The 14,925-nt window shown below is 31.1% G+C and overlaps 1 protein-coding gene across 1 annotated transcript in view; it reads left to right on the top strand.

The window, feature by feature from the left end:
- Nucleotides 1-13,423, top strand: part of BCHE (butyrylcholinesterase) — a 65,803-nt gene extending 52,380 nt beyond the window's left edge. Inside the window, exons 3-4 of the mRNA XM_063111328.1 lie at nt 4,584-4,750; nt 13,073-13,423. Of these exons, the coding sequence (XP_062967398.1) occupies nt 4,584-4,750; nt 13,073-13,197 (292 nt within the window). The 3' untranslated portion in view covers nt 13,198-13,423. The remainder of the gene's footprint in view (nt 1-4,583; nt 4,751-13,072) is intronic.
- Nucleotides 13,424-14,925: the final 1,502 nt, after the last annotated feature.

Below are 14,925 nucleotides of genomic sequence, written 5' to 3'. Positions count from 1 at the left end.
CTAATTCTAGTTCTCTTGCTGTTTGCATCACATCTGCAGTTACTTCCTCCACTGAAGTCTTCAACCTCTCAAAGTCACCCATGAGGGTTGGAATCAACTTTTTTCAAGCTCCTGTTAATGTTGATATTTTGACCTCCTCCCATGAATCACAGATGTTCTAAATAGCATCTGGAGGAGTAAATTCTTTCCAGAAGGTTTTCAATTTACTTTGCCCAGGTCCATCAGAGGAATCACTGTCTATAGCAGCTACAGCCGTATGAAATGTATTTCTTAAATCATAAGACTTGAATGACAAAATTACTCCTTGATCCATGGGCTGCAAAATGGTATCAGGCATGAAAACAACTTTATCTTCTTGTACTTCTCCATCAGAGCTCTTGGGTGACTAGGTGCATTGTCGATGAGCAGTAACGTTTCCACAGGAATCCTTTTTTCTGAGTAGTAGTCCTCAACAGTGGGCTTAAAATATTTAGTAAACCATGCTATAAACATATGTTCTATCATCCAGGTTTTGTTCTTCCATTTATAGAGCACAGGCAGAGTAGATTTAGCATAATTCTAAAGGGCACTAGGAATTTCGGAATGGTAAATGAGCGTTGCCCTCAACTTAAAATCACCAGCTGCATGTCCCTAATGGAAAGTCAGACTGTCCTTTGAAGCTTTGAAGCCAGGCATTGATGTCTCCTCTCTAGCCATGAAAGTTCTAGTTGTTATCTTTTTCCAATATTTGGCTGTTTCATCTACATTAAAAGTCTGTTGCGTAGTTTGTCCGCCTTCATCAATGATCTTAGCTAGATCTCCCAGATCACTTGCTGCAGCTTCTATATCAGTACTTACTGCTTCACCTGCACTTTTATATTACAGAGACGGCTTCTTTCCTTAAATTTCATGAGCCACACTTTTTATTGATCTTCTTTTTTGTCTATTTTTCTCATACAATGAAAATTGCAAGGTGCAGGAATTTCTGCTTTGCCGTTTTTGAATCTCCTGAGACTCAAATAATGTCTGACGTAATATATAATCAATAAATATTGGTTGGATGAATAAAGGAAAGTGTTTTCTAAATTTATATTCTGTTATAGCCCCTCTATTCATTAAATTAAAATAAAACTGTATTTAATTGTAACCTGACATGGAATATGAATTTATGAATATTTGCATATTTTAAAATTATCCGCCATAAACTGTTTCCCTTCCATTCTCTTATGATAGTGAAATATTTTAGCTGGCCTTTCAATTTATAACTACTAACCATGGCTTCATTTTACTATATTTTAAAGCATATTGAAATGTATTCACTTTAAAAATCACTCTACAGCTTACTTAGAAATAACTGCCTTCAAATTCTTAATCAAGGAGAATCTTTGTTCCTGTGTTAGGACGAGAAAGGCAAGACGGAGATTCTATAATCCCCCCAAAATCTTTATTCAAAAACCTAAATGCATACTTCTTTTTTATATCAGGGCATCCTGAGTCAATTAATGTCTTTTTCTTTAATCTGTTAATAAAATGCTAAATATTAATTACAAGCAGGTAATTTTCTGTAACACAGATGTTAGGACTTTGACTTTTTTGGTTAAGTAATCTTTCTTAAAATCTTTTAACTCTACGTTAAAATAAAACTGTAATGGATTATCTTAGACCATTTTGGTATACCACAAAGTAGAAAAAGAAGCTGATAGTAAAAACACAGCATATGCTTCTCTGTTTAATGAGGGATTTTAGGTATTAACACTTTGAAGTTTTTATTTTGTGATAAGAACAGAAAATGTTTCTCAGAAAAAGCAAAGTCAAGATGTTTAAATTTATCTTATAATTTTAAGATCAGAATTGCATAGTGCTTCAGAATTGTGCATCTGGGAAATATGTTGTATATCACGAAGATTTTAATTGATACAGATGGGAAGAGAAATGTATCTCTTGTTAAGTTTTAGTCTTTGGAGATTTCTTCAAATTATAGAATAAAATACTCCATCATTTCAATAGCTATTTTTCAGTCATTTTTGCAAACTATATCTGCATCCAAAGCCAAAGGAATTTTTTTTTTTTTAATCTCTGAATTATAATTTGGAATGTCATGAGTTATTTCATACAACAAAGTTTGTTAAATGAACACTGGCAGTGCCATTAGTACTTTGGTCTGGAACTCAAGTACGAGTCAGCTCTGTTTAAGTCACCATTTGCAGAAGCCAGAAATGAACGTGCAGTTAAAAGGGTGCCATAAGTTAATTAGAGTGAAATTAGAAAGAAAGTGGTCATTTTAGAAACATAAGAATTGCTGTACCGAATCAGACCAATGAATTGTTCTCCTGGTTTAATATCCAGCTTCTAGCAGCTGTACTTGTTAGTTTCTAAAGCTTTACAAGAAAAGAAAAGACGACATAATTCACCTAGACAAGTGTACCATCTGTGATCTGGAGAAATTTTCTTCTTGACCTCTCTCAAATAGTACCCGAAAGCAGGAGATTTCACTCCTGCTATAATATTGGTTTAGCTCGAATAGCTCTTGTTATTAATAATTCTTATTAAATCATCCAATTCCTACATAAAATCAACCAGTCCATCAGGAAGCTATTTGTCTCTAAAGCTCCTGAATTCATGGTTGATTATGCCTGCTTCTATGACAAAATATGAATTTATGGTGCTTATTCAATACAAATTCTTGGTGACCAAATCTGCCTCTAGATAACCAGGCTGAATGAATGTCTGCTTCTCTTTCCAAACTCTACAGAGACTTTTGGCAAAACAAATCAAAACTAAAACAAACAACAACAACAAAAAACCTTTTATCTGCTAATAAAACTACCAAATTTCTATCTATTAATAATCTACAGAAGCTATCTGAATAATGAAGAATTTTGTGTGCTGAACTTTTAGAAAAGTTAAACTGGAGTTTGTCTTATATGATTTTACTTAATCATAGAATGCATTTGAAATAATTACTTATTCATATCACTTTACTCTTTGTTTATGGTAGGAGTAGCTGGGGCTCCTTTATAGGTTTCCTGATTATTCTAAATACCACAAATACCACCTTCAGGTCACTATTTCTAAAATATTATGTCCAGAATAACCATTTAGTTGAAACTCCCTCGAGAGTAGTACATGCCTACAAGCTAAAGTCTAAACCATTTTCCTAGGCCGTCAAATCTTAATTGATAAGACTAATATCTTATATTCTAGGATAGAAGGGGGTACTATTGGAGTAACTCTATCCTAGAATACAAGAGAACTAGTTTTTTTTCCATCATTATTTGAACTGAAAAACAGACTCATTTTTTATGTCTGTGTTAATTCTGTTTGCTTTCTCTAGTTTTCCCGACTTTTCTTTCTGGTTCAGTTCTTTATTTCCTCTCTTTACTTCAGTCGGAATCCTATTTCTTCAGGTGATTTCTTTTCAAGCATGTAGTGAACGCTCCCTCTTCTGACAATCAGTGCCCCTTTGTTTAGACGTGGTGTAGCTATCATACATCACTGGTTCTTTGTTTTCATGGATGTTCTTGCTTAAAAGCTCCCCAAGGGAAACTAAGTCTCTCATACTTATATTTATATTACTAAATATTTATATTTCTAGAGCCTAGATCAGTTTACGTTACAATATATCTTTAAAAATATAAAATAAAGATATATTAAAGGGAAATCTATAGAATTGCCGGTGACTGACGTCATAGTGCCACTTTAAATAGCTCTGAGTTTCTGTTTGTGTGGCCTTGGTAATAACATATTATTGACTGCTATAAAGGTGTAATGAACCCAAAACTATAAATATCTAAGAAATAGAATCAATAGCTTTTGATTTAAAATTCACAATTATAAATATGGGAAATAGCAAAAAAAAAAAAAAAAAAAGATAATATGAAGGTTCTGAATGGGCTTAGGACCCATCAGATGGGGAATAAAGTCATGCGAAGCAGAAGTAATAGCTGGAGCAAAGACAAGTAAGTGGCATAGAGGAGGAAATTACTAGGGAAGTGTCTCTAATTTCTATTGGTTGGTTCGTGAAAAGAATGTCTGAAAATAAGCTTGGAAAATTAGCGAGCGGGTCTATGAGAATGTAATATGAACTTAAAAGTGAGACTGAAAGCAGTTTCCTAAAGTAGTGAAGTTATTACATAATAAAGGGATGTGTAATCAGTCCCATACTCAAGCAGTATTGATAAGAATATATAGAATGAAATAGATGCGAGAGATCTTGAGTGGATAGTATCAATTGTTCATTGTAAAAACATTGCGCCCGGAACAAAGGAAGAGAAGGAAAGAAAAGTTAACACTGCCCGTTTGAGTATGCTTAAGTTTGAATGAAGAAATAGTTTACTGAGCTAGACAATATTTTTTTCTTCCTGTATGTTAAACAGATATACATGTAATAATTCATTTTTTAGTTTAATCCCTGCAATTTTTATCATAGTGCTTCAAGGTAATAAAAGCAGTCAACCCAGTTTACTTACATTTGACATCATCAATACATATCCAAATGTTTTTCTGACTGTTTAAAAGCTCTTGTTAGCAGTTTTGTAGAAAAATATTCTTTTTTATCGAACAATGATTTCAAAGAACTATAATGTCTCTGTTTAATTACTTAGAAATCCGAATGGGATCCAGACCAATAGCACAAGATGGCCAGTCTTCAAAAGCACTGAACAAAAGTATCTAACCCTGAATACTGAGTCACCAAGAATATACACTAAACTACGAGCTCAACAGTGTCGATTCTGGACACTATTTTTTCCCAAAGTCTTGGAAATGACAGGTGTGTGTGTGTGTGTTTTTATTAGTGTTTGATTAATTAATAGGTTGTTAATTATGTAAAAGGAGGAAAAAGTATACTAATCAAAGCATGGTAATGGTGTTAAATACTTACCTTTGACGTTACAGTTACTTGACTACAATGTGTACACTATTTTAACAACTTTCTTCTGGAAGGTTTAGATATATTTTGAGCATTTACTGTATGAGCAGAACTTTATTAGTTAAATAAAGAAAACTAAAATATAAATTTCCCTCTAGAGAAGCATGAAGTCTAGCTGGAGAACTAAAATGGGACCCTACTTGCAATTCAGTCAATCTTTGTGGAATTAATTAGTGGATAAATGAATAAATAAATATATAAACTAAACAATGTGTAGAAATAAAAACAAGTAAATAAAATAGATAAAAAATAAATTTATTGATAAATAGTAGAACACTTAATTTCTAGAGAGGAAAAAATCCAAAATTTACATATTTAACACAATCCAAATATTTCTAAATATTCTGAGCTTGGAAATATTTATCTAACACATATATAATATATAAATTACATAATATAAGAAACAGTAATTTATTAACTCATATTTCAGGATGTGATTGTTTACAAGTATATAAGAAAATACCAGAAAAAATGGTTCAAATTATCATATTATTTCAATATTCATTATTAAGAAAATATTTTCATCAACTTGAGTGGTCAAATATATATCATTTTACTTTGATCTTCTGTGAGAAAACTGGCATCCATATCCAACTCACTGCCTAGTTTTTAAATGCCCAGCTGTTTGTAATCCAGATGGTTTCTCAAGTCTATTTTCTACTTTTATTTTTCAAATAAAAATAATTAACTTTCAACCATCAGACATATCTCTGGCGAGTCCCTTTAGAGGTTGCCCTTCTGCTCATCATAGCACACTTTGCAATTTTCAGGCTACATGTTAGATATCAGAAAATAGTAGATGTTTTCAGTTTCTTGTTTTGAGAAGTTGGAGGTTAGTTTCAGGCAAATATGGCCATCTCAGAGCTGTATTTGATGGTTTAAGATGCCTTTTGATTATCTGACATTACTCAACAAAATTATATTTTATGTACTCCATCTGTTTTGGAGATGTTTCTGATATACCAATGCTCTGTGCATTACCAAATGTTCTGTGACATAATGTATATCCAGAGATGAGCTTTTGCATCCCTTGGCAGAACAACAGTGCTGTCCTTGTGTCCTCTGAGTGTGAATAACAATGAGGTAACTTATTTAATCTGCCAACATACCCAAAGAGATACCATTTAACATATTACAGACTACAGATTCTTAATCTTTATTTACAATATTTTTAAGTGAGAGGGTCATAATTTGAGGGAAGATAAGGGGATGATTTTAAATAACATTTATTATAAGCCAAACTAAGTAGTTCTGGTTCAAACACATGCAATTTATTTTAATGTATTCGTTGATACAACAAAATATGAATACCAGAAATATTTGAAGATACGCTGCTAAAATCTCTGTCTCTAAATGCTTACCTGCCATAAAGCAGATTGAATAAATAAATTCCATACTTTCTGGCCAGCTGCTGCTCCTTCCTACACAACGATGAACAACTTCCTAGCTCAAGCAAAGCTGAGCTCTATGGAAATACTACACCTTGCTCTGGGTTAGTACCATGCTTAGGGCTAGGTTCAATGTGTTTTGAAAACATAATTTTATATTTTGGCACTATTTATTTTCAAATAATTCCCCCCAAATTTTCAAATTAAATACATTTTATAAATTTTAAAGTAAATGCGTGGTATGATTGTTGCAACATCAATAATGTATTCGTTAATAATCAAAAATTGTTTTATTTAAACAAACAAAACCAGTTTAAAGTTACATGTTTTAAGGATTTATAAATAAATAATGTAGAGAGATTAAAAAGATTAATAACACATTTTCTTGTCAAACCTTATATTTTTCAAGTCACAAAACTGCTAATGTTTTCAGCTTTAGAGTTTTGAAAATCGGGATTATTCAGATGACCTGGACTGAAGGTTTTGTAGAATTATTTTTTAGCCAGGTTTACAAGTAAAGGAAAATTCCAAAGAATAACTACTGGCTGGCTTTCGAAAGAGGAGAAATGTTTACCTTACTCTAGATGGAAGCCAAATAAGCTTTTTAAGTACCACTTCAACATCAGTTTATATTTGAGCAATAAATATTCTTAAATAAAATGATTCTTAAGACTTGTTTAAACACACAAATTCCACCACCTAACTTTCATAATATACTTCAGCCCATGCCTGTGCTGTTATTGCAAGCATCTGCAAGAAATAAAATACACAATATTCATAAAAAATGTTATCAAATTCAGATTTTCACTAAGAATGAAACTGTACACAAAGTATTTCCTACTTATTTGGAAAAAGAAAGGGAAATAGGGAAATGACCCATTCATTGTTGATGACATCAATATTTTTTTCACTAAAAATGAAAGAGTACTTTTATTTAAAGAAAAAAAAATTGACTTTTGCATCATCCCAATAAGGAAAAACATTAGATCCAGTGGTTTCTTCACTGTCCTTGTAATAAATTATGGAACATTGTTGCTTGCCGAAACTAAAGATGACCACATATCAATGTGAGAGCCCAGATACCCTTTAGACTGGTCACTTTGGAGAATCATTTGATGCTATTTGCTAATCAGTTAGCAAGACTGGCAACCAAAGATGAGAGAGTGGAAAGATGATTGGGAGAAAAAAAATCAAACTACCTTTCCTGTCTCACTATGTTTAAATTCTCCATTTCCAATTAAAAGCAAAAGAAAACAAACAGCAGATTTGGGGGTAGCTTGATAAATCAAATTAGCTACAGTGTTTGTTTAACTTTAAAATATATGAAGTCTTCACAAAGCCTAAGCCTGACTTTACAGTAGTTCACTGTACTCTCTCGCCCTACACTCAAAATTATAACAACGAATAGGTTTGTGATCTACTGCGTAAAGAATTATGCATTCCCTGATTATTTCAATAACTGGTCAACAAACAGGGAAATAAGCGTGTGATGGAGAAAGAAGTGATTTTCAATGAACTCTCAAATACACGAATTATAGTGTTTTTTTTCATTATGATACTCCACACAATTCAAAATCAATTTATTCTCTTCTAACTTCACCTCCATTAGCAATTTGGGATTGATTCACCTCTCTTAGTGTTCTCTCCTGCTATGGTCTGAATGTTTGTTTCCCCCTAAAATGCCGATATTAAAATCCTTATCCTCAAGGTGATGATATAGAAGGTGAAGTTCTCTGAAGGTGACAGATCCTTCATCAACGGGATTAATGCCTTTATAAAAAAGGCCAAAGAGGACTCCCTTGCTTGTCCATATGAGGACACAGAAATGAGGCCACCGTCTACGAACTAGGAAGTTGGCCCCATCAGACACCAAATCTGCTGGTGCCTTGATCTTGTACTTCTTAACCTTCAGAAATGCAAGAAATAAATTTCCATTGTTTATAAGCAACCCAGATTTTGATATTTTGTTAAAGCTGCCCAAACAGACATTATCTCTTAATTCTTCAGTCTTGACCAACTAGACTCAGCTATGTGGAAGATTTGCTCACTCTTTCTTATTGGCAAGATATTTAAAAAAAAAAATAAAAAATCTTTATTATTATTATTCTTTTCATGGGAAAGAAAACCCGATTTTTTCCCCAAAGGAGATAATGTGTACAAACCAAAGATCGCACAGAAAGTAAACCAGGAAAGTTATGTCAATATGTTTATAAACTTACATTTTCATATACTGCCTACCATGACTATTCCCTTACCTTTCCCTTGTGAATCACCAAGAAAAAAAAAAAAAAAAAGAAAGATTTTTTTCTTTTATAATTTCCCCAAACTCAAAACAAGTTGTTCTGTTGTACATTCAGGAAAAGACTGTATGCTATTTGAAATAATTTTAAAGTAGTTAAATCACTCATAAAACAAGTGGGTTAAAAATGAAATTAAAAATTTATTTAATCCAGACATAGGAAGGTGAAAATAATAAAAATAACAAGAAATTAGTAGGTCATGTGTATCAAAGAGCATATATATATTACATTATTCATATTTATATGTAGATCCTCTAGCCTCTTAGTAGACTTATATTCTTTACTATACCTTAAAAATTATATTAAAATTGGTAGCCTACATATAAATAATTACCCTTTTCTCAAGTAATACTCAGGCCAACATATGAGTTAAGTTAAATTTATTTATGCATATTCTGTCATACGTATTTATCTTTTCTGTGTGTATGTGCCATTCTACCATTAGGCAATTAAAAAATAAATAAATAAAAACTCCTTTATTTATTATTTTTATATCACTTAATAATAAAAATAATCTGCCAAAATTTAACTTTATTCTTGCTTACTTAGCCATTGTTTCTTTACAGGATTTTTAAACAGTTCTTTCCCTGCAGAGTACAAAATGAATTTGTACCATAGTATGAGATTAATAATAATGTCAAAATTACACAAATATAAGTAATGCTGGTATAACTCGCTCACCAAAATATCACTTAACATTTTTGTTGAAGCAAATGTAAGTAATTGATTTTTTAGGGGATAGGGGTGAGTGGGTAGAGGAAGAGTGTTGCTTTTGAAATTGACATTTTAAAAAAAACTAATATAAAACTAATGCAAAATGATTATTAATGGAAATAAAAAAGAAATTTTCCTAATATCAATTACCACTGAATATATAAAAACTGGGAAGAGGAAAATAATTTCTAAACAACTAGACATTTGCAGTGGTTTGGAGTGGATTATCTTTTGTAGGTAGTTAGCAGCTGACTAATTTCTGAGCATTTTTTTAGGACATGTTATCAGATGTATACCAAAATACCTAGTAAAAATATGATTTTTCCCTTTTTTTCATTTTTTTATCAATTAATTTGATAAACCTTTACAGAGCCTATGCTGTGCTATCGTGTCCTAGGAAATGCACTTGCAGATACACAAAAGAAAATGGCAGGGTCCACTCACAGTAAGGTGGTAGAGTTACAGTCTGGAGCCATGGAAAGCTTTTAAGAAGAGAAGATATCTGCACTGTTATCTTAACACGAAGGCAAATTTGAGAGAAGCCAGATAAGCAGGAACCGGAGATGAAGTGTCTTGTGTGTAATGTTAAGGAATTTAAATTCTGTCTTAAGCAAAGCCATTTAGTAATTTTAAAGCGAGATTGACATGTTCTGGTTATCGATTCATAAATGTACTAGTTTTCATTGCATACAAGAGAGTTTTTCTACCTAGTCTCCCTCTTTAGAGTTTGTAAGAGTATTATATGGCACCAACATAGTAATTGTATTTCTGAGGTAATACCATTTGTCTAAGTAGCTATGTTTGTTGGATTGTATCAGGAATATGCTAGCTTCTCAGATTTATTTTATTTATTTATATTTTATACTTTAATTTTACTTATTTTATTTATTCTTTAAATTATTCTAAAAGTGCTTTTTCCTGTTTCAGTGTAAAAGTATTCAACATCAAATTTGCCTCTGAATGCAAATTTGAAATATCCCAAAAGTTTGCAAATATGTATATATTTCTTTGCTTTTTCTTCTAAAATATCTGCACTTGCAAGTTTGCTTTTTCTTTGCACACATGGATTTGATATAGAGGGATTTTTTAAAAAAAACTCTATATATCTATTCACACACGTTATAAGTATTCACATAGTATCTTAAGTATGAGAATTTTTTAGCTTATATCTATGTTATAATTTTAAATTTTGGAATAAATTTTTATATTATAAAAATAGATTATATAGTTTCTTATTTTATAAATTCAAATGTAATGAGTTTTTGGGGGGAGTGGTTAATATAGCAACACATTTTGAAAAATATTATTTTTTATTAGCAAGGTTAAGTAAATATAATTCCCTTTTTTCTCTCAATCATTCAAAATTTTAGTATTTTTTTCATTTATTACAAGGAATACTTACACTTAGGAAATGATGATTAATGTTGCTATCATCTGTACATTTGTGGGCTTAGAGAAACCATTGGTCTTGCAGAGAAACATCTCAAGGCAGGAATATTCTTCCTTGATGCCTCTAAGTTCATATGAAATATATGTTGATGCCCTTAACAAATGTAGATTTAGTTAAAATCTTGCAGTTTGGTTAAGATTGCAATCTGGGAAACTCAAATTGATTGAGCAGCCTGATTATTTTAAGATATAACTTTCAAATTGATCAACTATAGAATAAACACATTGTTCACTACAATGGCCTTTCCTCTCCCCAATTTGAAATAAATCAAAATTCACTAAATCATGTTTAATCCTTGTTTGTGATTGACCAGCCCTAAATTTTTTGTTTGTGATATGCCAGCCCATTTAAGTTACATGGTTTTATCACTAACATTGCTGATGCTGAAAAAATGGAAATGTTGACTTGTTACTGGATTTTATCCTCTTAGCAATAAACAAGCCAATAAGAAATGAGAAAAGAAAAAAAGAAAGAAAGAAAGAAAGAAAGAAAGAGAAGAAGAAGAAGAGAAAGAGGGGGAGGAGAAAAATTTCCAATTTTGGTTTTGATTTATTCCCTGGACTCAAAGCTTTTATTATCTTAATAATACGGTGTGTTCACTTCATCTGGATTCTGCTGAAAATAATTAAATATTTCATATTTTATTATTTCAATCAATGCTCAGTACTTCTAAAGAAAAAAGTACTCAGGGTTACAGAGTATTTGTGCACTAAAAAGATTTCAAAGCACAAAATTTTATTGACATTTGATTATGACACATAGGGAAATAAATTTACATTAATATGAATTGATGGATTTGGTATCATTCCATGAACAAGAAAAGAAAAATCAGATCTCATAACTTTTCTATAAGTATTAAAATTCATGGTCTAAATTCTAAATTACCAATAATTTATTCGTTATAAAAAATTTTATTCTTTCTGAACTTTAGAGTCCTTATTTTGTGTAAATAACATTTAAAATGGCATGTAATTATCATTTTTAAAAAGCATAAAAATAGATCATTTAGTATATTTAACACTCTCCTTCCATGTCTAATGTTTTTTGACGCTTTAGAAAAGTTCTATTATTCACAAAAAAATTATAGTCATGGACCTTTTTAAAGCCATTTTTACATTTTATATAAATTCTCAAATATTTGTCCAATGTCCAAGCATTATGAATATTTCAAACCTAAATATATCCTACATTACAAGGGATTTTTTAAGGCCATACAAATATTTTAAATATTTTGATTGTCATATAAACTAAAAATAAATCACTGAATTGTGTTCACCAAATTAATGTCTTACAAAGTTATAATTAATTTTAAAGGTTTCTAATGGAAAAGTACATATTAAAAAAATTTGTCAGTCCCTATTTTCAGGATAATTGAAATAACTTAAAATTTTGTTTTTAATTTGGTGACTATAGCTTAATATCCAAAAAGTTTTATAAAAGAACCACAAATGTATAAAATGCTTATAGATCGAAACAATTTTCCTTCTTCTACTCTTATCATATCTATTTATATCAAGAACATATATAGATTTAAAAGTTTATAATTTAAGAGTTTCTACTCTTCACAAAGTTTATTTTTTTAAATAATATACTTTCTATAAATCGCGTTTTCTGTAGAACATGGACATTTTTGGGTTCGGTGCCTCACATTGTTTCTGTGATAAACACTCCTCTCCCTGACACATACAAATACTTTGTAAACTACTTGAAAGCAGAGATCGTCTTGGTCTTTTTATTCCACAAAGCAATAAATAAACTGCTTTCACAGAGTACCTGGTTGTAATGATGACTAGATATTTTTTACAATTAAAAATATATTGTAAAATCTATATGAAATGACATTACAAAGTTATTCTTATGCATTAATATTTATATATGTACATTTTCATCAGAAATAATACTCTGCTGTATAATTATATGTCTATATGAGATGCACTGAGATTTTTATGTAAAAAGAGTTCAAGAAAAGAGACTAATATCTATATATCTTCTTAGAAACCAAAACTAATATATGTAATGTGATATAATTTGATGTAATATAATATATAAACTTATTTTTTATTTTATATATTCTTAAACTTCGTATATATTTTACACGTACATATTATTTACATTTTCAACATTTTCATATAATGTATACAAGTTTTATTAAAAGCATTTCAGTTAGAGAGAGAATCTGATAATAATGAAGACTAAAAAAATTCTGTGCAGTGTATTTGGAGAAAATGGCATCCGTAATCAAAATTATTTTTCAATTAATGTAAACAGAGATAAGAATTTAGATTAATACAGCTTATTCCATGTTTTACAGGAAATATCGATGAAGCAGAACAAGACTGGAAAGCAGGATTCCATCGCTGGAGCAATTACATGATGGACTGGAAAAATCAATTTAACGATTACACCAGCAAGAAGGAACACTGTGCGGGTCTCTAATTAATAGATTTACCCTTTACAGAATGTTCGTTTTCCTGTAGACCAAGGCAAAAATATCAGTAGCTCTCTTACACACCTACTAAGAAAGCTATTATATCACTGAAACAAAAATGCCAGAAGGATAATATCGATTCCTCATATCTTGCACTTAGTATTTTACTTAGCATTTCAAAGTCCAAATGCCTGGAACACGTTTAATTAAATTTCACAAAATAAAGTTTTACAATTAATTATATGCACATTAAAAAGATGTGCTGCTTTAATCTCTCTCTTTCCTGAATAACATGAAGATTCTTTTCTCTAAATTACCAGTATTCTGTTTTTAGTCACATGTGTATTTCCATTACCACTTCTAAAAAACGTATCTTTTTAAAATGAATTAAATCATGAAACACTGAATACTCAGTTTAAAATATTTATTCTAATCAGTTTATGAATTTAATGTCAATATGAGATATTAAAATAACCCAGAAAATAATTGTCCCCCTCTGTTTTTTATATAAAGTCAAGAGAGAATCTTAGAAGAGCCTCAGCCACTTGGAAACACTTTATGATAGAAACAAAACGTTGCTACCAAGAGACAAAGTACAAAAGGATATGATTATTTCTATTACGTATGTTTAAAAATATGTATGCTTATAGTCCTCAAATTATATTTTTTATTCTTTCAACTTTTGCTCTTCCTCAACCCCTCCATTCCCAACTCTCCCTAAACATGTACAAATGTAAATTACCCTTACTGTGACTTAAAATAAAAAAGTTGGATGAGCAGAAGTCTACACTCAGAATTCATGTATTATCTGAGTTGGGGGAACACTTGCCTGCACCTACAAACATTAAGATTTTAATTGGAAAATTGTTCAGTTTCAGGAAAAAACATTTATACTTTCTGCAGACAAACTATATTATTTTCACAATTTAAAAATTACAAAGCTGTATTTACTGACATGGCTGACAAGGGAACACATACCAGTGAATATTCACTGAGTAGTTCTCTAAAGGGAAGAAGAAGTCAGGGGATCTTCAGTTCCAGAAAAGGTGAGTTCATGTTGGTTATGCTAATTAAGCATTGAAAGCTAGCATGCAGGACAGGACAAAGTGGGCCTGTAAGTCCCATCACTCATTGCTCATAAACGTGTCTGCAGTTAGATCCAGTGTGTCCACTATCCTCAATCAGAGTGATAAAAGCCGAGGTGGTTTTGATATCACTTAAGTGCTACTGTAAATGGAAATTTTTGCTTTCTATTTCATCCCTCATCCTGAGAAGAAACGACACAAATGATAGATGAATTATTAGCTTTTTATTCTATACAACCATCTTGGTATCAGGTGCCATTTATCCAGGAGTCCAGTATATTTCTCTGAATCATTTGAACCTTCTTTTCATATAGAATCCTCTGACGTTTGAAACAAAAGTATGATACCTGTTCAACAGCTCTGAAGTCCCTATAAAAATCCACTTGGCAAGATCAATAATTAGGAAAACATAACAAGGTTTGTAGAACACTTGTAAACCTGCCTCATATGACAAGTCCCAGTAATGAAAAGATCTCATGGACCACTTTGTCTCACCTTGAACAAACAATTGGTTCGTTCTTGTATTATACCCTAGATACTCACTGACTTACTCTGAAGCATTTATCCAAATGCAACAAGAAGTGTTAGTAAACACCGAAACCGCTCCATGTTTGTTCTGTAAATAAACTAACGTGAATCTATTGTATCCAG

This window comes from Cynocephalus volans, chromosome 1 (assembly GCF_027409185.1).
Source record: "Cynocephalus volans isolate mCynVol1 chromosome 1, mCynVol1.pri, whole genome shotgun sequence".
Lineage (NCBI taxonomy): Eukaryota > Metazoa > Chordata > Mammalia > Dermoptera > Cynocephalidae > Cynocephalus > Cynocephalus volans.
Note: the sequence above shows the minus strand (reverse complement) of the source record. Positions and strands in the feature narration are given on the sequence as shown.